Source organism: Neopsephotus bourkii, unplaced genomic scaffold (assembly GCF_033783945.1).
Source record: "Neopsephotus bourkii isolate Nb327-2 ecotype Australia unplaced genomic scaffold, CSIRO-AGI_Nbou_v1 NB_1132, whole genome shotgun sequence".
Classification (NCBI taxonomy): domain Eukaryota; kingdom Metazoa; phylum Chordata; class Aves; order Psittaciformes; family Psittacidae; genus Neopsephotus; species Neopsephotus bourkii.
The window spans coordinates 814,714-842,529 of NW_026901618.1; the positions used below are offsets into that span (position 1 = coordinate 814,714).

A 27,816-nucleotide genomic window follows, 5' to 3' on the forward strand; every position below is an offset into this window, starting at 1 on the left:
TTAATAGCTGTGCACCAGGATTAAAATGTATTAGTGCGTAAAAAATAATCTGTGTCTGTAAGAAGTCAATTACTGCTTTCTTAAAAGTGACCGAATAAAACATCTAATACTATTAAAGAATAGAGTTTCTGAAAATGCCTTTAAAATCAGATGGGAATAAAAATCTCAAGTCAAAACACACCTGGGATGGTGCAACCATTCCTTGATTAGCTTCCTTAGAAGAAGGAGCAACTTCCTGAATTTGTTGAGAAGTCCACTGCAGTTTCACACAGGAAATTAGTACCTGATAAGATGCTGATCATACACTTCAATATCAGGTCGACTGTGTTAGCTAATTAATTTAAAACCACTTAGTCAAGTCACCCATTAAGAGGAAATGATTCAATTGGAGATCCACTGAATCGAGAAACTAGGTGACCAAAACTCATGGAGCTTGAATTATCCACCTGTGTAAGAGGGCTCACACTATGTCAAGACAAGCAGTTAATTTTGGGTTTGAGAAGCAACTAGGGCTGTATTTAATTGGACAGCTTGGCAGGATATTTAATACTGTACAACACCAATTATTGGCATATTTCAGAAACATTTCAGAAGCCTTTGAAAACCTTCAGGAAAATAAGAACCATATATCAATCATCAGAACTGATTCATTACCTTTTTTTCTTAACTTTGCAGGGAAAATCTTAGAACTTGCTGGCAACTGTCCTATATTTTAAAGATAATGATTCATCTTTTCACTTCTGATCAGGTGTGTTTGCTATAAACTTGTTATTTGGGTATACCTATGGGTCAGCTGTTTCTAGGCCTGAACAGCTTGCTGCAGCCCATGACTTAGTGAAGCTAAGGAATTTCACATTAGCATGCATTGACTTCACAGCAACTAATTAACCAACAATGTGTATGGCAAAAATGGGTGCCTGAGAGAAGACTTTTGGGGTTTTAAGTCTTTGTCTGCCACACATTCTAACCTTCTGCTGATTCTTCTGTTGCTTGGCTTAGGCTTCCACTTTGGAGCGTATCATAGATAGATAGCATTCTTTGAAATAGAGAAAATACTTCTCAGAGGGAAACCACATTTGAGCAAAACTATTGTCCTTTAGAACATGTAACATACAAAAGCAATGACTGTGATGCATCTATGACTTATACTGGATACTGGAATTATCATCTTCAAAGAGTTCCATCACTTGTATTTATCCACAAGAATTTTACCAGCACAGAAGAGTTAATATAGCCTTTTTGTCTGTGAGAAGAAGAATAAATATAGTATAATACCCAATGGGATATTGTCCCAGCTTGGCTGAGAAGATGAAAGGTAAGAACAAGGCACAGTCTCATACTTCACTTGACACTCACAGCATGCTCCTGCTTACTCTTTTACTTATCTGTTGAACAGCTTGATGAAAAGAAGCTCAGAGAGGATTCAAATACATTACATACTGGGGAGGCAAGCAGAAATCATCACAAACAGATTATGGCTAATCATCATAGCCCACACGCTCAAAGTCATGACCTGTATCACTGATTTTTATTTGGAAGACAGATTTGAATGGCATGTAAAACTCCATGAAGAATGACAAAGGAACACAGCTGAACATCCAGTCCCCACGAGAGGAAGATCTCTTAGATTATGGTACTATAAACTCCTCAAGCTCTATTTCAATATCTTTACAATGAGCTCACCCCTTTTACAGCACAAACATCTCCAATGTTGTTTTTTTCTGACTGGATGGCAGCTGCACACATTGACCTATTTATATTATACCTGTGGAAGCATCTGTGGTTACTAGATCCACTGAAGTGGAAAGCCTTAAAAAATGTACATATCACCTGTGCAGTCCCAGCAAAAGGTTTCTCAGTATTATAGCCAAAGCTGAATTTTGTCACCCAAGGATAAATGGTCTGGTTTTGCTACCTTGGAAAGTGGAGACAAAACAAAGAAAAGGGCAATGCTAGTATGGCGGTCCTGGAAGATACTCCAGGAAAGTCACACCTGCCTTTACCATGAACGCTGGCACAGACTGAAAGTATGTTTGTTGTTGTGAGTCCAAATATGAGCACTGAATCCAAAGTCTCTCTACGCAGCAGCAGCAACAGCACCAAGACTAACTTTCAGAGACCATTTTCCCCCCATCACCCTGCTCTAAGCAACTGTCTAAAACTGGCTCTATAAACGCCTCCCCGTTAAAGCCAATGTGTCCATGGTACTGAACACCAGTGAAGATTAGGCTGAAATGTTAGAAGACTGGATACTAAGTGGAGGTTGAAGACGTGAACTTGGTGTTACTGTCTGTAGAAGGCAGCATGAAACCAGGGGAATTGCACAGGTCTTTCCTTTCACATTTTTGTTATTTTCTGCTGTTCTTGGGGGAAGACGTGGCCTGTTACAGCTTTAGCTGTCATGATGGGCAGCTTTGCTTGCTGAACTTGGAGTAGGAGTTAGCAAGGGAGCTAGTACAGCATTGCTACTTCCACAGACACAAATCAGGAATAAGGAGCACTGCATCTGCCTGTCTATCAGAAGCAGTCAAAATGTTCCTGACAAATGTCCAGCCCCTCCTCTCCCTGAAGTAAGACCTTTGACAAGTACCAGCAAACACTTCATCACATTTAAAGTAAGCACACATACAGCAATCCTCTCTTTCCTATAGAAATCACATGGCCTGCCAGCAAGAGGAAATGTCAGTGGTGGAGTGCATACAATCACGCTTTTCCCAAAAGGCTGCTGGTGTTCCTGGCCCAGTAGAACCCAGGGTTAGCCAGGAGTAGCTGCAGCAGTGTGGATGGACCAGCTTTACAATTGCAGGTCTCTCCCCCTACCTGACAATGGAAAATACATCTCTAGCCTCAACCCTGTCAGATGTGGGACATCTGTGAGTGTGACACCCACCCTCTTGGCTAGAGGCAGGCGACAGGCTAGCAATTTCCAAAGATATAAGCAGGAGTTTTTAATTGATCACACTAAAGAGGAAGGCTATCAAGCTGGGAGCTGACATAGACTCACATCCTGTGTGGATTGGGCAAAGAGGGGGTGCATAATGATTTACAGATTGCCATACTGGAAAAGTACAAAGACTGTTTGAAATCAGGCTGTTTGCTGTGTGAATCATATGCAACCCTCTTGTCCCACCACGGAAATCAGTAGCAGGGTGTCAGCCCTGTGACCCTCAGCTTGGAGAAGAAGAAATCATCCAAGTTATCCTGGACTGCGCCCTGGATGCACATGTTTTTTTCTCTGAGAATTATACAGCTATTTAGGAGGCAGAAATAGACATCTGATAATGAGGAACCCAATTGTTTTCTGCACTGGGGTGTGTGTAGTTTGCAGCATGTAGAGAAAAGGTAACTTCCACTTGATTGCTCACTCTGAAAAGCACAATGGTGAAGGGCTACACCTGGGATTTGGGATGGATGTTAGATACAGGGACTCTCCTAGGCAACAAGGCCTGAAGCAATGTTACAAAACTTCCCAGGTAACTTATTTAAAAGTCATGGAGTAGGAAGGCTGTTCAGCGGTCATCCTGTACCTAGTTACGCTCAAGGCCATAGTCAGTAATAAATAACAAATAGCATTTAAACCACAGTTAGAAGTGACATTTCAACTCCTGATTTTCACCTTCCTTTTAACAGGCCATTTGATAAGAAAACCTACCCTGCTGGGAAGGCAAACCTATCTGTTTGGCAGGTAGTCCAAAAAATAACTATTCAGGGGTTTCAATAAATAACAACTTGGCACTCCTTCAAAATTCTTCAGATTCTGTTGATCTGTCACTGTGTTACACAACTCATTCTTCATCAGCCCACTATGAAACACTCAAAGAATGCTCAGTGTTTATACTATTCTATTTCACTATTCGTTTTTGCAATCATGTAAGAAAAATGTTGAAAACATGCTGTCAACAATGTTGCAGCTAGCTGATTTATAACAAGAAGCTTTTTGGCACATGCTGTTGAAGGCATAGACTTCAAATGGATTTATTCCCAACTTAACACCAGCTTGAGATGAAAACAAGGCCACAAGATTACAACCTGAGAACTGTAATTAAGCAATCACTCCACTTCAGTGGAGCTGAAATCAGGTTAGAAAAGATACACATGGTTTGATCTAGATTTACCTCTGTACTCTAAAGCTTAGGTCAATATTACATTCTTTATAAAGCCATTTGAACTGAAAAGAAAGCATTTTATATAATAGAGTAAAAAATGAATGGCAAATACTGTTAGACCTGACTATATTCAATAATAAGCTATTACTTATGATATCCTGGATGTTTCTAACTTTCAGGATGTCAAATCACAGTGTACATTTGTATAGTGATATAAAAACCCCATTAGCACTTTCTCTTCAAAAATCATTTAAAAATAGTTATATTATTAAAATGCTTTATCAGTTGCAGTCAAGAAGGTATTAATTACTCACCACTTACACACCTCAATAAGCATATCAGAAATTAATACAGAGTGGAAAAAAGAAAGAAGACAAAATCAGCTACACCTAGAGGCCAGAAGTAAGATGCGCTAAAAGTCTGAGACTTTGCAAATGATATTCAAACATGAAACAAAAGGTTTCGCACACGAATGAAAAATAAGGGCAGAACCCAGAGCTGGACTCCCCATGCAGTGAAGATGGGGTACACATTAAAGATACTTCAGAAGTAGCCCAAACAGGATAAGGATATGGCTTCAGTTTCCCACATGAGCCATCAGACAGCAGAGGCAGCTTTCTGAGAATGAGAGTTTAGGCAGAGGAATAAATACAGTGAAAGGAGATGAAAAGAAACAGAACTCTTTGAACTCAGTGAGTTCACGTGAAATAAGGAACCAGGACTGGATCATCTCTATTGCAGAGCAATGGAAGAGCTGGCATACGGAAGTACAGGTCCGGTGGCTAGGACTAAAATATACTAATGAAGATAAAACATAGGTAAACCAAAGATAGAGCTAGATAACCTCATTTTTTTAAATAAAATGACCTATTTTCTAGACAAAGGACATGCAGCAGCTGTAAGCTCTCTGAAGGTCTATAAAGTATTTCAGGTAATGCTATACCAGAAATTACTTAACTTTGGGAATGATAAAGAATATACTGCTTCAGTGGGAGGATCACTAAAATCTCCATAAGAATTGTTCTCATCCAGTATTTTAAATAGTGCCCTTGAATAATAAGATTTGGGGAAATTATGATGTGAAGTACATTCAGTAAAGAGGCAGACTGAACTAGTACAGAGGAAGGACTGGTTTAAACAGGCCAAGGCACAAATTCATGAATTAGGCTAATATGTGATTTCCTTTATGACTACACTGTGATATATATATGCACATTATACATATATATGTATATATACATACGTATATATATGTATATATACACACATATATAAAAATGTAGTAGCATTTACCAGAAACCTGGAAGAAAGAGAAAACCTAGGTATATCAGTTAATTAGAAGATGACTGCATTACCAAGGGCATGTGTGCAAGGGAAAAAAGATGTTATTTCACAATGCAGCAAAGTAATCCCAGCAAAGAGAAGGAAGTATTAATGCTATTGTACAAAAGGTTGGAATACTGTGAGCATTGGCTGTCCTAGAAAAATGAACTCAAAGTGGAATAGATCCAAAGAAGGGTCACTGCTGCAGATAGAAGCACAAAATCCCTAAGTTACTGCAAAATGCATAGTGATGTTGACATTGTTAGCCTAGAAAATGAAGATGTATGTAAGATTTTTATCTATAAACTAATGTGGTGAGCATCCACAAGGTAGAAGAGTTACTGAAGGTAGGGGAAAATGTTTGATGGATGTAAAAAAAACAGGGGAACCTTTAGGTTTGAAATGAAAAATGTAGTTCAAAGACTCTGAAACAAGCCTCCCCATAGGATTATCAAAAGGCAAAAAATTCAAACCATTTAAGCAGGTTTTGGAAGGGATTGTATATCATGGTTCTTGGATACAGCAGAAATCCTGAGTCTTACAAACTGGTCACTAAGTCCTTAGAGTACATAACTAACTATAATTTTTATACAACTGAACTAGATAAATCATGATGTAATTATAAGTAATATATAGATTAGCTAGTTTCCCCTTCTTAGGTAAAAGGGTCTTTGAATACACTTACATAACATAATGGTAATTTATGGAATTGCTTTTGTTCTAAGGATGAGGAAAGTGTCAGAGTCTCCTTCATCAATTTATTGCTGCACGCATGACTGTCTTTTCATTCTCACTGTTTCACACCTATGCAATTCAATTTTCTTAAGCAAATTTAACTCTTGATTTAAACTGATAAAATTCGGATTCAACTTCCTCGACAAGTTGCAGAAACTGTCAAAGGAGAAGGCAAGCTGAGTCAGTTATTTCCCTTATCACTATTAGTAGTAGTAGTAGTATATTGTACTTTAGTTATTAAGCTACTCTTATCTCAGCCCATAGGTTTTACATTCTTTCAGTCCTCCTTCCCATCCCACCCAGGGAGTGGGGATGAGCAAGTGGCCGCATGGTACTGAGTTACAGGCTGGGTTTAAACCACTACAGGAGCTAGGACAGGCTTATTTTAATATTTAACAGGAACACCCTAAACCTTAATCATCGTGAGGTTCTGTTTAGAGGCAACAGTTAAGACAGGCTGTTGTTCCACCAGAGTTTACACAAACATGTAGTAAAAGCTATTTAGAGGTATGACAGTTTTATAATCTAAATGGATTGGGATTAAAAAACAAGACAAATGAGAAACTGAAATTGAGAAGAAAGATGTTTTCTCCAAGGTCACACAACAGATCAGTGGCAGAAGTATCTATCACCAAATGCTGTAAGCCTTATGTGAATACTTTGAAAACAGTGTGAGGAAAGGCAGGCTCAGGTCAAAAAGGAGCTCTGGGAAGGATGAATTACAGCTGTACATTACATTTATAGCTGGACAAGTATGCATGATTTTCATTTGGAATTTGCTTCCAATAACAGTTGAACCCTTTGGGACAAAATTCCATATGAATACTATATTAAAAAAAGACAACAAACAAACAAAAAAACAAAACAAAAAAACTTTGCAGGTTACACCCTGATTCTTACATAAGCCCCCTGCTACTCAACTCAGTTGTATATAAAAGGACATCTTGTCAATAGTGTGGAACCTGGCTTGTTTCTTCACTAGCAGGAATTCACATTTACAACCTTCATAGGTTGTGCTAGTCTCTATAATTCTTATATTTGAGTCATCATAGTAACGGTACTGTCCTTGCATTACTCTAGTTCTGTGACACAGCTGTTCATCAGTAATGCTCTTCTGTGTTCACAAGGCTGTTTCCTTCTCCAAAGCTGCCCAAAAGTACCTTATCATCTGCAATGAAAACACTGATTTCTGCAGAGTAAGGGTGGGGTTTGGCAAGCCAAAGGGAGATCCAGGAACCTTTCTGCTGAAGAACTGTCCTACAGCACTCTACCTTTAACTGCACATCTCCATCATGAGAAAGGGAACCATCCCTGTGTGATGAAGGCACCCACGGTAGATCATGCTGAGCCTTGTCACCAGATAGTGTGAAATTTCTGTGCTCCCAGAGCATAGAGCTTATTCAAAGCAATTTGTTGACTGTGGCAGATCAAAACTGTTGCCTTTCTTTTCCACCCTCACATAACTTGCACATTTGGCAATTGCACTATATGACCATTTGTGTTGAAAGTGGACTTATGTCCTGTTCACTGCATGCATGTTCTCTGATTTGCTTAAGCCAGCCTAGCAGAACTCTCACTGCAGAGGCTGAATAATATCAGCATTGACTGCAAGATATTGTGTATTACCGGGCAAAAAATAAGAGATGGTCCATAATGAAATATAAATCTGGGGGTTGTATCACATGCCTCTAGTTCAGAGCACACACATGCCTGTAGCCATAATACAATACACATGGCAAAATATTTGATGGTGAGCTAAACTGAGAAATCATCTGACAAATCACATGCTTACCTAATTCACCACTCTGCTGAGCCCATTACTTTCTGCACACTCGTTAATCTAACTCTTCGCCTATAATTAATACCATGTGGTTACGTAGCTCATCGTTCTCTCCTGATCCTATCGTATTCTGGCTACTTATTAATCTACCATCTGGACAATAACTAATTTGACCAGTGCTCAACAAATGAGGATTTTTTTTCCTCAGAACAGCAAACATGACATATGAACCTCACAGTTTATGTTCAGGTTTTGGAATGGTGCAAATTTAAAACTTGAAATAAACGCAAATCTACATGCAACCAGAGATGTTACGTATATTATGTAAAACAAATAAAGTATGCATGACTTTTGGTCTTATTTGATGTACATGGAGTTGGAAAAGATAAAACAGACTGCAGACTTTGTGCAAAATTAGAGATTGATTTTTTTTTTAAATGCACTAAATCCTTCCACAGAAGGTACTCTAATGTCTATTGATTAATAACTACCTTTTTTAAAAATAGCCCCCTTTGATACAACTTACTGCTTTTAAACAGTTGTTGTGTTAAGATTTTTCTGACAATGAAGGTTGACTGTTAAGGTTGCATCTTTTCTGTTAAAAAGAAATCAATATTCCATAACCTCAAACAGAATTTCCTGGCTTCACAATCTCTAGGGTACTTTTCAAATTTAGTGTCAGCTGCCTTCTTTTCCAAATAACTTTTCCATTTCCATTTATAGATTTGCATGAAATATACCTGTATGTTTTTTTCCACTAATGTAAATGTATTTTAAAAAATCTTAGACTGACGGTTTATCCATTTAGTACTACACACTATATGCAGAATATTTGAGAGAAGAGAAAATTTTACTAGAACTCTAAAGCCTTTTTAGGACAAAACAGCAAAGCACAAGTTCCTCAAATGCAAGGGCTTGTCTATTGAAAATGCTTGTGGTTCTCTCATTCGTTTTTATAAGTAGATCCATATGTGGTGTTTCTTGCTGCCATCACAAAAAATGTCCAGTTTCACTAGGGAGCTCTAGCTGAGTGTCAAAAGGGGTTGGAAATTTAGCTTGGATATATCTTTTTCTGTTATTTATAGTAATTCGTATTAATTTCTACAACAGCAGAACAAATGACTGCAGCAATACTTTGGTATGATTCCAGAAGAGCTGGAACAAACGTACAAACCCCTACACTTGAGTATGAGATGTAACTTGAGTGAATTGTTTACACCTGTTTCCTTTTAGAGGAATAAGTTGGTTAAGCTTAGGCACTACTTTTCTGTCCTGGGTGCTCTCCTCAACATGACAGCACCTGCCATTAAAGAGGGTCAGTAAGTGTGTGCTTAGCTGAGTCTGAAATTACCCATTTAGTAGCACCGAGACAACATGTGCACATGGTGGGTGCTGGGTGAGAGGCAGGCAGAAATGATCTCATGTGAGCCTGCCTGTCCCAAATGAATATTGCCAATTACTGCCTTGATTATCAGAGTTAAAGAATTTGCAGTACTTGACTTTCTGCCTTGGGAAACACTGGAATTAAAATTGTTCAGCAAAACTCTGGCATTGGTAATTGGTTAGTTATTTCAACCTCTAAATGCTTTAGCCTTAAAAGTTCAAGTAAGTTCATTTTCAAAGGATCTCTTAAAAATACACAGCTAAAACTTAAAAGACTAGCTGGAGATTCCAATTTCTAAGGATTATTTCCTGTTTACTTTTCATACCAGCTAGCTGAACTCTCACATTTCATCTTGGAGATAGGACACAACTGTCTGCAGAGGACATACTTTGTTCCCTTACACTCAGACAGGCAAAGGCAAGATGGACTCCTGGCTGTATTTGCTAAAAACGTAGAGCAACAAATGGGGGGTAGAAAATGCTGTCTTGGGAGAACGACACATAACTGAGCACAAGGAACTTCTTTGTTCAAGAGCACAGGAATCAAAACACTGAAACTGCTGTGGTATTTTGGGTATTACCCAAAACAACAGAGTCGCTAGTGAGAAAATGAAAACCGATATATTTCAGTTGGACAGTTTATACTTTTTATGCTACATTCATGCACAACAATCAAAAGGCAAGAATCTGGAGTCCTTACTCAGCCTCACTTCTCACCAAAGTAGGGGTTTTACACTGTTTATGAAATAAGAAACGTTTTTGTTGTTGCCTATAAAGACAGACAGATTACATTCAGCCATGGCTCAGAGGAAGGAAGACAGAAAAAAAAAATAATAAGGGTGCTTGTTAAGACATTGACCTTTCTAAAAAATCTGTAAGGGCTTGAGAAACATCCAGAAGAGAGGTTCTCCCCAACAGACTTCATCGTTATCAATAGCAGGTTTTTCCATACGCTGCTCTGCTTGCACCCTTCATGCCATTGCCATGGTCCTTCTGCAACTATTGTGCAGAAAATATTCCAGGCTGACATGAATGTCTATTTATGCCTATGCAGTGATTACTTACAGTCGTACAATTTTACTTGCAAATAAGAGAATAAGTGTAAAACAAGTGTACACATCCAGTATTAGGGTAGAGCATTTCTGTTGGTTCACTAAAATAATTTGCCTTTAGACAGGAAGAGTGTGTGTATTATTTGTAATAAAGATTTGAATCAGGAAAGTTTTACACAAATGTCATCTTTAATAAAAATGAAGATTATCTATATATGAATTGACTTCAAACAATATGTTTTTCAAAGTTTTCCCTGAGCCGTCAGACAGCCTTTAGGGACTACAGGAAAAACACACTAATATAGCAAACATTATAAATCCCCAGAATAACTCTTATCCCATTGATGCTTTGATTCTGTCATCATTACCCATCTATTGTTATCCTCAGGCAGTAATGAAATACAAGACTTGTTTCAAATAGGGATGAATGAGCACTGTGCTTCGAAAGCTATAGTTAACTACACGGAGCCCAGACTGCCATCAGTGCATTAAATGTTATGCCAATATAAATCCAAACCCACATTGCCGTAACTCTTCTGGAGCTTGTCTTCCATTACAGCTAGGGAATGGGACCATGGGACGTGGCAAAGGAACAAATCTGGCAAATCTGAGGCATTCTTACTTGGACACAGTGCAGTCAATACGGTCTAAAAAGTGGTGAAGGTTCAATTTAAAAAGGGTACATTTTTCAGAAGTGTCTGAGTCACACATAAGCCTCAAGGTAAATTTTTCATCATGTTCACATGATTCAGGAATCCTGTTTTCCAAAATCCTGAAGGTTGTGCAAGCACAAATATGTGAGAGGTTTCCACATGTGACCCTACTATGCCATCAGAAGAATATTTTTAATACTATTTGTTCTGAAATAGCAATGCTACCTCAACCTATTTGACATTAATTTTCCATAGCTCTTAGTATAAGGCTAGCAAAAATCACTGATAACAGAAAATAAAAAACCCTTTTAAAATTTCAATTGCAGTTTCTCATTGGCATCAACCTACAATATCAAGGTTAAGTCACAGGAAAAATCATGAGTAAATTACAATGCACCTAGAGTCCTCGACTGCCCAGCTGACTTTCTCCCATTAGGAAAAAAAAAAAAGGCTCCTTTTTTCTCATAGAATGACATCTTGGTTGTTATCTGCTTTTCAGAAGATCACAAAAGTAAGATGACAAACACGCTTGGGGAATGGAAAGAAATACATGTATATCTTTTCCAGTTAATATATGTTATTGCTATTTGTTAGGGTCAGAGGCTTATGTGTAGTTAAAAAGCTACAGAAGGAATTGGAGATACAGTCTTTTACTATGGTGTTTCTTATTTTAATCCACCAAGTAAACGGATACAGAATACATGCAGGCACACATCAGGAAAATGTATCTGACATCTATATATAAAGGGAAATAAATGAATAGGACATCTGAGAGGCCAACCTACTGAAGAAAAAAGCATGGTATTTAAACGAGTGGGCAGGCAGGTGGCGAAGGAGATGAGATGGGCAGGCAGAGAAGAGGCAGGCAGACACAGGGCAGTAGAACTGTGTGGCACATCATTTCCCTCCTGTTGTCAAGCTTGCCAGACAGGGAGAAAACTGTCCTGTCTGTGAGCAGCACGTTGAACTAAAAACCTCCTTTGTCTCCTCTACAGCATGGTCCTGCCTATTTTTCCTGTCATGAGCAACACAATGTGGTATTAAATTATACATAAATATCAAGCAGGACTCTCTGTTGGAAATGAAAAGCTAATCATCCAGTGACATGTTACAGTAGAAACTTATGATCAAACCAAAGAATTATCCACCAGCATTTGAGCAATTCAAACTGTGCTTTCTCTGTGAGTTCATCTCTACTCCTGAAGAATAAAAGCTTAACAAAACATTCTCGTTCCTGGGGCAAGGGGGATGTAATATTTATCTGCACTGGTTTCCAGTGGACATCTCATAAAATATTATGAAGTAAAGTAGTGTCAATTTAGATAATAACATGTCAAACTAAGCTACAAGTAGACACAAAAAGCTAACCATACTAGAAAGTTCCCAGATTCATCCGCTCACAGCGTTACCAAAACTTGTGTGCTAAACTCTGCCAACTTTATTGTAATCTTTTCTTAATTTCTTTTTTTTTACCTATGGAGGTGCCTAGAATAGAGTCTATAGTTAGGCATAAAACTACAGCAACGTTACAATGGACTCAGATTCTTTATTTTCTTTCAAAATGGGCCATTAATTCTGATGCCTCTTGAAGCCTCTGTATAGCAATTCTCTGACAACTTTTCAGACATTTCTAAAAAGGAATTCATCTCTGAATGAAGCCTGGGGAATGGTAGTTCTGCCTTTTTGCTTTTATACTTCTTCAGTACTAAAAGCCTCATATCCATTTATTTAAGAACATAATCTTGGGGAACACATGGGTAAAATACTTCAGTGAAGAGACTGGATTACTACACACAGCACAAGGACATAACCCATAATGGCAACGACACTGGAACTGAAACGTTACACCACTTATCCACTGTCCTTCTACTTTTCCACCTACAAGCACAAATCCATTCACTGACATAACTCTGGATGGCAATGAATGCAAATTTAACTTGGGATATTGAGGGTGCCACTCACTATAAAAGTTATTTTTCTCTTCACAGCCCTTTACCAAGGAGTAAATAGACCCAATTACCACACTAAAATACCTCTTGTAGTACTGCAGAAAAATGTTTGGCTGAAGGCTGTCAATTAAAATTCGAACACACATATACACAAAAACTGGGATTGGTGAAGTACTTAGGTTTTCTTTTTAGAAAGGGAGTCTTTAAGCAAGGATCAGAGATCCTTTGGCTTCCACAAGTCTGATAACTCACCATGTACACACATCTAAGATTTCTTGTGATCTGCAATTAAATCTAAATATTAGAATACAGGACTGATTTTAGCTGTGATTTTGTTCAATACAGCTTTTCTTCAAACTGAAGAACTTGTCTCCAAAGAACTGACGTATGTAGAAGAGGGCTTCAAATTGGGATAGAGTCCTGTGCTACTAAACGGATATGTAATGTAATTATATCCATGTTGTTGTATACCTAATTCCAACCAGAGGTTATTCTATTATAAAGTCAAAATATCTGAAAACAATCCTAAGCAATGCATCCTTATTTTAATTTTACCCTCCTCATGTAAATCAATGTATTGATGCTTACATGGAGTACACAATTCTGATTAATGAAAACTTAAATGGATCTGTACCTGAGGAACTGATCAAATGAAACTGAAGTGATCAGTACATAGTGGAATTCAGTATGTTGTTTCCTTCTGGTATATAGCTAATATTGAGGCAAAGTGTATCAAAACTTTTCTGTGAGGTAAACAAAAAATCACTTGCACTTCTTCTAATGAATGCTGGTAGAACTGTAATGCAGCTTTAAGTAGTAGCTATAAATTGATGAAAGATGACAATTTACTGGGGGGGCAGGGGGGGAAGAAAAAAGAGTTGACCAGTCAAATCATAAACTAGATTCCAATTTGGCAGAGACTCTGTAAGACAGCTGTGCTTTACCCTTTTCCAGTACTTGAAATGCATTTCTGAAGCATTGAGGAACTTTTAAAGTATATACAACTACAAAGGATTTTTTTGATGGATGAGCATGTAAGGGAGAGGTAATATGCTGAACCTGGCAACTCAAAGTATGCAGGAATGCAGTTATCTTGCCATCCCTGAAGCAAAGCTTCAGTAGCAATGCTTTAGAGATTGTTATTCACTTATATCAATGCAATTAGATAACAAATCACCCATCCTCCCCTTTTCACTAATCAAATGGTGCTCCTTAAAGAAGCAGAATCTTTAGAGCAGAGGGCTCTTGCCAAAAAGCTGGCTGCTCTTACGTGACCTTGGACTTTAACGTGGCTGACAAGCAGAGCAAGGCTACAGCGTAAGCACTTTTAGCTGGATATAAGCAAGTATCCACTTACTGTTGGTTGCATAACATACGGCGGATGAGGCATCCATGAAGTACTCTGGACCTGCATATCAAACGCTTTAAATTAGCACAAAAAGTTTAAAACAAAGCTCAAAGATTTGCTTGAAAATATATTTTCTATTACAACTATGGAGTTAATTTTGGCAAAGGACTTAAGTCATGTAATTCAATGCAAAATTCATTTATGCTTCATAAAGTTATTGACAAAGGAAAAAGCTTTCAAATTCAATTTGATGATGTTTTATACCAAAGTCAGAAGTCTGAACCACTGTGCCCCTTCTATGATCCACACTTTTATCTCATAACTCAGCCTTCAATATTCCACGTTGTCCTACTTTTCATTTGTATTGTTTGCTTTCATCCATCAATAGTCATTAACATGTCTTCCAACTAACAGTGCAGGAGACATAAAATGTTCAAAGTTTATTTTCAAAAGTATCTGTGTGAACTTTAAAAGGTGTAACATATTCAGACACCCCAGAAAGATTTGTTTCCAGGAAGAAACACAGATCTAATTAAGAGGTTTTGAAGCTTATTCTAATTGAAAGCTTCGATGGCAAAGCTGGCTTAAGGTGTCCCTGCCCTCCAGGATTAGCTCTTTCCTTGGGCATCATGGGGTCCATTTCTACCAGAACTCTATGCGCCTTACCAATGTCTTTCTTTGTTGTTCTGCCTTATAACTGACAAGTACCAGATTTCATAGACATACCAATTTTACCAACAATTGGCGACTGTTTGTGTATTTGGGGTGGCACCTCTGAGCCACAACTTGTGCTAAGCATGAACACGCTATAATTACTCAGACTCAGCCCCAAGAACTGTGCATCCTAGTTTCTTTTTGCATAAGTCTGGGCACCACGAAGCACAGGAAGTACACAGTGGGCACCTCTCTAGCCATCCCCAAGATCATAGAGATGGGCACATGGCATCTCAGATTGAACATGAGCAGGGATGACTAGGAGAGAGCTACAAGGTCCCAATTCTCCAGATGCCCTGTGATTTTGTTCATGAAGAAAGTGGTGACAACTAATTGCAGAATCATGTGCTTCTACACTTGTTGGAGTGTGTCGAAGTAGATTTTCTGTTGAAAAGCAAGCTCAGTGAAACATCTTTAGAACCAAACCTCGAGCACACACATTCAAACACACCTCTACTACAAATTTTTCTGTTGTGACTCCTACTAGTTAACATATGTTAGAGCTGCCACAGCTTGCTGCTGTTCATTGCTCCCGCTCTTGCAGCATTGCAGTTCCTCCTCTGTGCCAGAGCAAATGCCTTTGGGCTTACACTGCAAGGTATCTATGGAGAATCATATGGAATAAAAAAAATATAAGTAAAATAAATAAATAAATAATTTTGGTGCAAATGCACCAAACCATGAACTGATGCTTTAGTTCAAGTCAGGATGGGAGAAGGGAGCAACTGTAAACTGTGGAGCAGTGATGGGAGTAAGTGGCTGGGTGGCCTGGATTCAGTGACCTGAAGAGGGAGGAGGTATGACTCTTAAGCCAGCTTTGCTACTGATTAACTTGCATGTGAGCTGCACTTGTATGTTTCTGGCACTGACATTTATTTGCTGCTATCATTTACTGAAATTTACTGAATTTATCTCACCAGAACATCCTGTTTGGCAAGTGTTACGTAGTCATACAAGAATCATTCGTCTTTGAGGATCAAGTTTAAAACACAGGAAGTGTTAAGCACAACCTCCCAGAATTACCTGTAAGCAGTAGCACACCATCTCAAACTTCACCCCCAAGAAATCAACCCTAACATTAATAACAACCCACCATGAAGCTTTGTGAGTTTAGGTAGCTTATCTCAGGCAGGACTCAGGAAGAACACTGATGCTATAGGACAGAAATAACTGAAATGGGAAAATGTATAGCTGATGGCCAACTTCAGAGTAAAGTGGTATTTTCCAGAGAGCGGCTAGTAATAAAACTATACAACCTGGTTTTGACTTCCATCTCAGAAAGCCAGAGCATGGTAGCAATTTTCCAGTGGAGATCTGTGAGAGATACGCTGAAAAGAAATTCTGAACGACAAAGTGTATGTGAGACTGAAGAAGGCTATGAGGACAGTTATCCTCAAGTAACTTGCCTTGTTAGGGACTATTGGATAAAAATTAGCACTTTTAAATGATGCTGTTACTGGAGCAAATACAGCTGAAGTCAAAAGGTCAAAATATGATGCAGTTAACATAAATATAAAACCCCCACATTTAAAACTGTCGGCTAATGAAGGGCAGCCAAAGTGACAAAACATTTCAGTAAGAATGATAAGCTTCTGCTGCTGTCAACTGGAAATGAAGCAAAATTCTGTTTACTAGAGAAGCTGCTTGAAATAAAAAAAATACTTTGGCTTTCATTGCTAGTGTGAAGAATTCAGAAAACACTTAAAACCCTACACCAGATGATACCTTCATACTACTAGAAAGCCTTTTGTTTAAAGTGTGACTCAAGAGCACTAGCACTCAAAGAATTTTCTGTGGTATAAGCTCTGTTTTCATCCACATCCAAAACATAATTAACTGGGAAACATAGTAGACAAGCACAAATCTGACGTACCTGATATGTAGAGACAGGGGAAGCAGCAATGAATGGCGTGATTGATGTCTGTGGAATCATGCGGTTTGTTGGAATACTGTACGGTGAGGAATAAAATCTGCAAAGAAAGAACAAAAGCGAGATTTTTTGAAACTTTTGACTGGTAGGCTTTGACTAACTAATTCACTGCCTCCAAGGCAAAGACAAACAGAATCTACACAAGCAATTATGTCCATCTATTTCCAAAACTACAATAAAGAAGATGTGATGGCTCCACTGAACAGATCTTGAAAATGGAAAGGAGGAGGAATATTTACACTAAGCATATTTTTTCACTTCAACTAGCACAAATATAGAACTTCAGGATACAAGAAGTAATTATCTGAAATGCAAAGACAGCTGATTTTCCAGAGTGCTAGCTAGTGAAAGAAATTTCTTATGCGATATTGAAGACAATATTACTGATTTCGATTCTACATGCGGTACTGTTTTCTTTTCAGATCTTAATGCTTCAGTGCTGAGAATAACACATTCCATATACATGCCTGACTTATTTTATTAAGGGATGGCTACAAAAGCTCTAGCTAAAATTTTCATATTCGTCTATGTAGAGAGGAAAAAACCCACCTTCTAGTGAAATGTATCAGGAGTTATGAGTCTAAATGCCCCAGGCAGCATTGAAAATCTCAGATTTAGTTGTTTTTATTTCCACTGTTGCATGTTATGAACTGAAGTTGCACTATCTCTTGTTTGATGCCAATAAATGTTAAATTTCTTCTTGTCCCCTGCAGGTTAATGATTATTGATAAAATAATCACTTGGAAAATATCACTACTGATGGATTGTGTAAGTACTTAATATGTGTGTGCTTGTAAAGATTTTTTCATTTGCCCTTTTTCCAGTTTTAACCGTAAGGCAGAAAAATAAAATTGCTTAGAAAAACAATGTCTGTGGTCTTACAGCTGTCAAAATGTTGCTACTCTGGACTCCAAGAAACGCTCTTGTGCAGTGTTCTCTTGTAAGATTTAAATCCCATGCAGATCGTGTTCACCAGTCTTACATGTAACAGATTTTGCACATATGCTTTCTCTGTAACAGTGGATTATACTTCCTGCCTTTTTATAGGGTTTTTTGATGTTGTGTGTTTTTTTTCTCCCCACACTGAGGCAATCAACAGTAGCTTTCCATGACAGCCATGCAACAAAAATATCATTACTGGTGTTTAAACAAGTGCTCTATTTCCTGATCGCCCTGGCATCCTGGATTTAGTACTAATCAGTCTAGTTCAGACTGGACGCATTCATTCTGGATGCAGGCTCAAAGAACCACTGACTTCATCCAACCAATAGCCTCCAAAAAACAGGCTGCTGTCTCTGTAGCTTGGGCAGAAACCTTCAAAGTTAGGAGGGGAGAGGGAGACAGAGAAGCAATCATTTGCTCTCTCTGTTCCAAATAAGATTTTAAAATGCCAAAAGCAGCAGGTCGCGTCTGAGTGATTGTTTAATAGAAATATATTGCTATTTTAGGAACATTTATCTGCCCTTACAATGCTTGCACAGAGACTATTTTAAAACTGTGCCTTTGCCCAGTTTTATATATATTCTGGGAACTCAGAGGCATTTGTATCCCACTGCTTGTATCAAACATTAAGTTCATCCAACACTGGGCGGGGGGAAGGATTTTTAACCCATTAGCCATGTTCATCTATGGGATTAGCATGATGCATATGTTATCTACATCCTGTTACAGGGGTCTTTTCCCAGATGAGGTTAACCAGAAATCATTTTGGCTATGCTGTTGCTAAGCAGATGGACTAAAAAATGCTGTGTGCAGCAAATGAGAACAGTAAATGGCAGGCTGAGAGAATTTACTCTATGAATAAAATTTCTAATGTATAGAAATACATATAAACCTCTTAAACTGAAGGACAGTGTAAAACCAAAAATCTTTTGAGAAAAAAAGCGCCACATTTTTGTTCATTCTGTTCTCATTCTGTCCGCCAGCCTGGCACTAATACTGTGCTCAGACCATGTATGAACTGCTTGGACAAAGATTAGTACAGGGAAGAAATAACTTTCCATTTGGAAGTAGCGCTGACTCTTAGGAATAAACCCTCCAGCATATCCCAGCAAATACTACGAAATTTACAGAAAACGTGTTCTAAGCCAAGAACTTGACAGACAGCTAAACATTTCAGTTTCAGCTTAGAGATGCAGTTATCTGAATAGTACATAAGGTTGTAGAATATACACTCTGATAATGTGAAAAATACAACCTTTCCAACACCCCTGCCAATATCATTTATCTGTCGCAGCTTGGAATGCTCTCAAATAAGCAACAAATAAAATACACTATCAGGACACTCAGCTAGAGTGTGAAAATTCATGCACCAGAGCATCAAAGAAGAGAAAGCAAGGAAATCTGACGCAGCAAATGACTATGTGAGAAAATCCAGTTAATATATTCCAATATTAACAAATTAAGTTTAACAACCTGAGTCACTGTGACAACCTGTACGTCAAATATTTTGCAACCAGGAATCCCTTATATTCAGTGAGAAAGGCTTGTCTTCCTGCAACAGCATCACTTGTGACCAAAGGGATCTAAAAAAAGGGGGTAGACATCTCTGCCACACGTGAAGTACAGTGGTATGGTGAGAATAAGACTGTCAACAGTAACAGTTTGAAGCAGATGTGGAATACTCAACCTGTAAGAGCCACACACCACTCTGCTCACACACCTGCTCACAAGGAGGGCTCAACATGCTGTCACCCATGGGACACAGAGGCATCTCCCCAAACTCCCTTTACATAAAAACAGGTTAAGGACCTAATATTTAATTAGCATAAGTGACATGCTGGGGACCTAATGAGAGAGAGGAGGACCAAAACTGTAAGAGTAGCCTGTTCTGGTGTAAACCCTAGAGCATCCCAACAAGATCTGCCCCTGCAGACCTTGATGTATTTGATCTTAGGCTTTCCCTGTTGTTTTTTTTTTCTTTAGGTTTAGGGAGGGATGAAATGAAGTGGAAGATGCATGTTACAAGTAAGTCCAAGGGAATACAAGATTCCCAGTCATCAGAATATGTACATCAGAAAAATGAGTAGAAAGAGATGTATGTTATACTGGCTTTGACTCATCTTACAACTACACTCCCAGGTTCCCTGGCATTAAAATATACAGCAACTATTATAACACTTTGAGAGCTGTGGGCTTTGTGGTAGTTGACCCATAGGCTCTAGGGAGAGCTCTCCAAAATCTCAGCTGCATTTTCCACAAATGTAGTTTCATCCATGCAGGTTTTTGCACATGCAATCCAGTATCTCTGCTCCTCATGTGCAATTGCAATGCTAGAAGCAAAAGTACAGAAAGGCAGGTGGCAGGGGTGAGGCAAAATTGACATTGTCGTTGTATTAAAAACAGACCTTATCAGCATGCCCAGATTCCATAAGAACAGGGAAAAATCATCCCTAGGAGGAAAAAAGCTTTTCCCAGATGATCCTGAAGAGTGGTCCACAAAAGGGCTCAAAAGAAAACGTTTTTAAGAGAAGTTAAAAAGAGCCATATTCTCTGTACATCATCAGGAACATAGAGGCAATGTGTTAAGATGTTGCTTAACAGACAAAGCACAAACTCCCCCTCCTGCATCAACCCTCTGTATTATCTGTAGTCTGGTCTGGTCGCTATTTTCCTGCCAAAAATAAAAAAAAAAAAAAAAAAGAAAAAGAAGGAGGAATAAAGGTCCATATGGTTCTCATCCTACGGGGGAATGTGCAAACTTCCACACAGAATCTGCACAAGAGCAAGATCCTATTTGCACTGCAATAAACACCATTTGCTCATGCCTTGTGCCTGCAGGCAGTACTGAAAAAGTCAGATTCATAAATAGTATCCCGGGGCTCACATAATGTAAGAGTATTACCAAGCATTATCAAGGCAGCAATGCTCTGTTGCAATAAGCCACATCATAGTCAGATGTTTGAGATAGAAAAGACCTGTCTGAATATTGAGCCCATTGGTCAGCAAATGCACAGTATAGTCCCCTAGACATCAGATATTAAACTGTTGCAGTACACTGCAATCTTAGTCAAATGGCCAAGAGGATTCAAGCCTCAGGAACGTTTTAAATGAGCATCCTTGCAGTGCAAATACTACAGCTCTATTTTGTTCTTTGTATGAGGGCATTAAATCACCAAAACAATATTAATACCACAAATTGAAAAATCAATAGCATACTACAACAGGCACACTACTCCCCAAATAAAACCTGCAAACCTTTGTAAATGCAATTCAGAAAAGGCTGATTGTAAAACAAAAAAGGCACAGAGACTGGCAGATGAAAAGGGCTTATCTATTGAAGTGTGTGGTCAGTATCTCCTACTGCTATGCTATGGTACACGAGCTGGATTCTCCACTCCATTATATCAGTTTTACACCAGTGTAACTCCACTGTATGCTTAAACAGAGTTACATGGGCATAAAACCAATATAATGAAATGGAGAATCAAGCTTTACAGTATAATAGACTCAGAGGAAAATCATCTATTCCTTTGTGAAGAAAAAATCTTAGCCTCTCACCCTTTTGTTTTATTCCTGATATAGATTTTCAAGGCAAATATGCAGTTATACAGTAATAAAAGTGAATAGTACTACACCATGAGCAATGAGAACCCATCTTTTCATGTGGACAACATACAAGAGTCCAGACCCTTCCTTGAGGCTTGGTTATGCCCCAACCAATATAATATAATCCGTGTGTCTTAAGGAATTGTGACACCTGCAGAGACAAGTCTCTCTAGTAGGCTCTCATCCTCCATATAATCCTGTGTGGAATTAGCAATTTACATGCATCAAAATGCTTCTATCAATGCCACAAAGGACTCTACTAGATATTAGCATGTGTGGTCAATCTTTCTTTTTAAGTTTTATTGGTAATTCATACCTCACCTGAATCTTCACCTTGGCTTGGGTATCTTTACATTTCCCATCTCCAGTCTCAGGTCACTAAGCTCCACCCTGATGGGCACCCAAAGGACTGGACTGTGTGACTCATGCTTACCACAGCACGTCCCGAGCTGCGTGTAAGTTCAACACCTCTTAACCTGACTGCTGCACTGAACAAGCTTGCTACAAGGAAGTGGTCTTTGTTTTACAGATCTTTGAGTAACATTGCTCCATGCAAACCTGAATGGCTTGGTCTACCTTACTACCAAAGTACTATGCAGCAGTTTAACTACAGGGTGGGTGTAGGCACAACATCACAAGAACTGGGTGCAAGCAGCAGTTTTGTGCTCACTTCTAGATTGCTCACTAGCTGTGAGGAAGGCCAGCAGGTTTGCCTAAAACCCCTTCACTGACGATTAAGTTAGCCTGGTTTACTTCTTAGTTTTTAAGAGCCTTTAACTCTCTTCCAGCATGGCCACACACTTGCTATGATACTGGTGTCTTATGTCTGTAAGCAACAAATTGCGTTTGCACATTTTACAAGCAAAGCACTGAGGTATTCCTGGGCTTAGATAAAACAAAACCCATGAGCTAGATTTTTATTGTACTTGCAATTAAAGAGGCTTATGAAAACCACTAAAAATTTATGACTATGGGATATGTAGAGACTATGAAGTGAATGCCTGGGAAGCTAGAAAGAAACGGGGTAACCAAAGGGTTCTGGTGATCCTCGGGTGACAGCATTTTAAAGATGCAACCAAAGAGTGGAACGACTGTTGTTTAACTTTTGGTGGAAAAATCAATTCTTCTGAATAGTTAGCGCTTCTTCTAGTGGGAGATGTTTCTGAGATGGTTTTGTCCCAATGAAACTGAAAATATTTTGACATTCTGAAAGATGAGATATGTCAAAGTGGTAATTAATTGTCACTCTTACAGAGATATCCAGTGCTGTAGTTTATTTCATGCTTAACAAATAAAAGAATTATTTAAAAAACTGCAGAGCTGAAATGCTCCATTGAGTACTACTACTTTTCCCAATGATCAGTGACAGTGTGTTCAAACAACTGGGTGACCAAACCACCTGCACACCCTGAATACATGAGCACTTTGGGTACTCTGTGATATAAATAATGTCTAATCCTGAGATAACTTTCACAATTACCAGAAACGTGATTCTTGAAGTAAGATGGTATTCATCTCAAAGCATCATGCAAATTACAGTTTACAAAACATTCATGCAACTGACATGCTGGACTTCATTAGAAATAAAAGCCAGTTGTCCGAATGAAACACTGGTGCACTATGTACTAGTGAGGGTTTTATTTATAGCCTATAATGTGTTACCAGCTGAAAAATATGATGATAGAGAAGAAAGACTTTGAAAATGTTTGGAAGGTCAGAACAGGGAAATAGAACCAGAGGATCCTAAAATCACAACTCTGAAAAAACCCTCTTTCTCTGAGCTCCTCTGTTTTAGCCACTTCCCCCAGAAGCATGGGATTATCGTAAGTCCTACAAAGCTACTGCTTGTAAAGGGCACTTAAGCAAAATACACTATTACTATTGATTTATTTTTTTTTTAACTACTGGGAATGTTATTCTTTTCATAAATGCTTTGACTATCAGTGCCCTAATAAATATTTAACAAATAAACCCATTCTTGTCTATATCGATATATTCCTCCCTTCAGCTGGAGAACACAGATGGGAGTATGCATGAAATTTGATAATCATATCAAACACCTCTCTGATCAAAAACTGACTATCCAAGATTTAAGGGCCGAACCTCCTGATTCTCTACAGATTGTTGTTAACCTAAAGGATAGCTAGATTTCAAGGTTCAGTTTTTCTAGCTCATGAAATAATTTGAAATATAATCATTCAGGTAAATGACACAACAATGTAACACCTCTGCTAAATTTGAAAAGATGCACAATTCTTTGTGTCAGCAAACAGTAGCTGAGAAATGAAGAGTGTTGCTGAGAATTCTACCCCTAAATCCCATCTGCTCTCACACTAATTTAAGGCTTTCTCCCTATTTGGCATTTCTATTCAGACAATGACATGGAAGCCAGCCAGCCTGTAGAGAGAACCCTAGATGAAGTAACAGATCTATTATCCAAAATATGCTGGAATCTTCAATGATTATTTTAACAAAAGCAAAGTCAGTAAAGGAAAACTTTACTGGTTTCCACTTCAGGACAGAGACAGATTAAAACAAACATCCACTAGCATTTGCCAAACAGAGATGGAAACTATTAGGAAAAACAACTTCCCATTCAAATGACTATTACAAACAAGAGGGCATAAAAAAAAAAGGAAACTAAAAGAAGAACTTGCCAATACAGCATTACACGCTTCAGACAAAATATGACTGAGTGAAATTAACTTCTGAATAAGTTTCACCACAGAAAGAGAAAACAGAAGATGGCATTCAAAATCATTTTTATAAAGGCATGAGAAAACATGCATTCCTTACCCATTCTGTATAGCAGCTGTTGGATCATAAGTCAAAGCCATGCCAGCCTGCACATAGTTGGGGAAGAAAAACAGATTTTTACTATTACTGCAGGGGAAAAGAAAAAATCAACCCAAAACAAGAAAAAACCCATTAAACATATTCTAAGCCAATATGAATAAAAGCTGACTGGAGCTTAGATGGAAATCTAAATTCTCCAGGGAAGCTCAGATGGCCCAAAGCAGCACAGACAGATTGGCTATGTCCCCTGCCTGTGAGATCCCAGAGAAACAGATCTGTTCAGTATGTTGATTGTCATCTCTCCATAACATTTAGGGCAACCGGTGGTTTTGTTGCACCAGTATCAGTTAATAACTTCACTGAGATCAAGGCATTTACATCTGATTGCCCACTGTAACAAGACAGGGCCAAATCCTGCTGTTACCTGTGAGACAGGTAGTTAGTAAATACTCTAAAGCCAACTTCACAAAAGCTTCTCAGGGAAGGAGTCTCATCTTTCTTACAAAAATAAAGCCCTGCATGACCCCAGTCTACCATTTCCCTAGGCTGTCACTTGTACTTACAGTTAATTCAATACCACAAGTCAAGAAACAGTGTGGGCTGTGAAGCAGAAAAGACCAACCAAAACCAGAAAAAAAAAGAAAAAAAAAAAAGGTTCTTGAGATTTTAAACAAGGCTTTTAAAATACTTCAGATGTCTGGACAGTAAAAGAATTTGTTAATGGGCTACACAGAGCCTTTCAACTGCCATTCACCACCAAGCAGATGGTGATCTGTGCGAAAGGATTTGGCAGCATCCAGTTAACAACCGCCAACACCACCACCATTAGCAGACATCCACAGGTACTGCAGGAAAGGCAGGGAGAGAGCAGGGCTGGGGACTGAATTTCCCACTTTACCTTGTGCTCTAAGACAGCAGTCAGGTCATGCAGGAAGGCCCAGCTTCTTCCCTAGTACTTAAAGACATGGAAGTAACAATCTCTCTCCCACACACTGCATTTGCTTTGATTTTTTGTCTTCCTTCCACCATCCCCTCTCTTTGTAAACTACTTGCCAATGTTACACTACCAGGAATTGGGAAGACATCTCTTTCTGTGTAGGGCTAGAAGCAGCGAGGAGAGGACACTATTATTCAAGATGCTGCTCTCCCTTTGGGAGCAGTTTAAAAATGGCCACAGCACCATCCCAACCCAAAGCACTGTATTTCTCTCCATTTGACATACAGACCATATGCTCATTGCCTGAGACAGAAGACAGCAGCATTTGCTACAAGGAGAGGTGCTTTACCAACCGCACAGCAGAGCCTGTGCTCCTGCTGGCAGTTCTTAATGCCCCTGGACCCATCTACCAAAGTACTTTTGAATAACAGCATCTGCCCCGTTCCAGATGGCTACTGAGACAGGTCAGGAAACATTTGGGCTTGGCTAGCTCCCATGCAGGCAGGTGAACAGCCAGGGTAAGTGCTCTGGTGATGAGCAGGCAGAGAATGGGCAGCACTCCTAGAAGAGCCAGGTTAGCCTGGTAGCTGCACACTGGTCTAAGAGGAGATTGTCCAATATTCCAGAGGCCAAAAGTAATTTCTGATCTGAAAGTGGTACGCTTCAAACTACCTTATGTAGCCAAGAAAAAAAATGTTCATGTCATTATATTTATATTTTTCTCATTCTTTTAAGCAGATGCTAGGGCAAACACTTTGCTTATTGAAATGCCATTGTTTTAATAAAATACACACTATCTCCCAAGCAAAGGATAATTCATGAGAATAAGGCCATGGACACATGGCTATTTTTTTAAAGTGCACTGATTTCATACAAAGAAAAATAAAAATTACTATTTCTGGAATTTTAAAATGTCAAAGAATCAAATTTAGGGTGACTCCAACCACTGCTAATGTTGATGTAAAAGTAAAGTAGCTTAGAAAATTATAAGGGATGATCAACTTGTTTGTATAATTTTTATGTCATATATTCCCAGTGTATTATATTTTTTGGTAAAGTTGAATTAATTACTAATGGAAATGTATACAATTCATCCAAAAAGAGACCTGTCATGGTTTAAACCCAGACAGTAATTCAGTACCACACAGCTACTCATTCACTCCCCACCACTTCCCACCAAGGTGGGATGGGGAGCAGAACTGAAAGAATGTAAACCCCACAGGTTGAGATAAGAAGAGCATAATAACTAAAGTACAGTATAATACTACTACTGCTAAACATAATGGTAAGGAAAATAACAAGGGGAGAGAATAAAAAAAAAACTAAAAGGGGAGGGGAAAGAAAAAAACAATAAATGCAAGTGATGTACAGTGCGATTGCTCACCACCCACCAACTGATACCCAGCCAGACCCAAGCAGTGATTGGCCCCTTCTGGGTAACTTCCCTGTTTTATACAGTGGGCATGACATGCTGTGGTATGGAATACACCTTTGGCTAGTTTGGGTCAGGTGTTCTGTCTCTGCTCCCTCCTGGCTTTTTGTGCCCCTCCTCCCTGGCAGAGCATGAGAGACTGAAAAGTCCTTGATCAGGGTTAAGTGCTACTGGGCAACAACCAAAGCATCAGTGTGTTATTAGCACTGTTCTCAAACTAAAGCCAAAACAGCACAGCACCAGCTACTAGGAAGGAAATGAACTCTATCACAGCCAAAACCAGCACAAGAGCCAATAAAACTTTAATATAAAAAAATTTTGTCTGCAATATATTTTAAACAAAAAAATCCTAATGAGGGTGCAGAAAGGATAAATTGCAGCAGCTCTCTACTGGAGCTCTAACAATGCTCAGTGTGCACCTGAGACCTGCAAACACATGTTTATGCCACTTTCAGTTACTTGTCTCATGGATATTTGAGCACATGGTTGTGCACAGACCTTCAGCATGCCCTCATGCCCCAGACCTGCATGTGGGTGCCTGCAGACAACCTGCATATACTCCATAACACATACAGAATAGAACAGTTAGGGTTGGAAAGGACCTTAAGATCATTTAGTTCAAACCCCCCTGCCATGGGCAGGGCACATATATCAGCATCATGTCTGTTACATAGTATTGGTACTAGGAATAAGGGACACCACTGTGGGTTTGGCAAGTACAAAATATGAAAGTCTAGGCATTCATCTTTTTATCCATGCTCCATATCCATACTGCAAGATGACAGATCACAGGAATCTGTTCAAGAACTTCAGCAGTGACAACTATAAATATTGCTACCACATTTGCCTGTAAATGAAGGTTTCACATCAGACAAATATGACACAGTGTGTGGCAATACATGCATATGGCACACCACCTACAGTTTGCCCAGTAATATTGCTAATATCCTCCCATTGTTGAATAGCCTTAAACAACTGCTATTTCAAATAGTTGGTAACAGAGGACTTTTTACTTCTTTCTCAAGTTATGAAATTCCTCCCTACAAAATCAAGCTGCCTGGAAGCCCAGGAGAGGCAACAGTTAGCCTGGACCAGTGAAAGATTTATGGTCTGAAGCATCCTTATTCGTC

The 27,816-nt window shown here is 38.8% G+C and overlaps 1 protein-coding gene across 6 annotated transcripts in view; it reads right to left on the reverse strand.

Moving 5' to 3' along the window:
• RBMS3 (RNA binding motif single stranded interacting protein 3) overlaps window positions 1-27,816 on the reverse strand; it is a 742,307-nt gene that overhangs the window by 55,220 nt on the left and 659,271 nt on the right. For all 6 annotated transcript variants that reach the window (XM_061362639.1, XM_061362642.1, XM_061362644.1 and 3 more), the window contains 3 exons: window positions 24,318-24,364; window positions 16,917-17,013; window positions 14,339-14,389 (listed from right to left, as the gene is read on the reverse strand). In XM_061362639.1, the coding sequence (XP_061218623.1) occupies window positions 14,339-14,389; window positions 16,917-17,013; window positions 24,318-24,364 (195 nt within the window). The remainder of the gene's footprint in view (window positions 1-14,338; window positions 14,390-16,916; window positions 17,014-24,317; window positions 24,365-27,816) is intronic.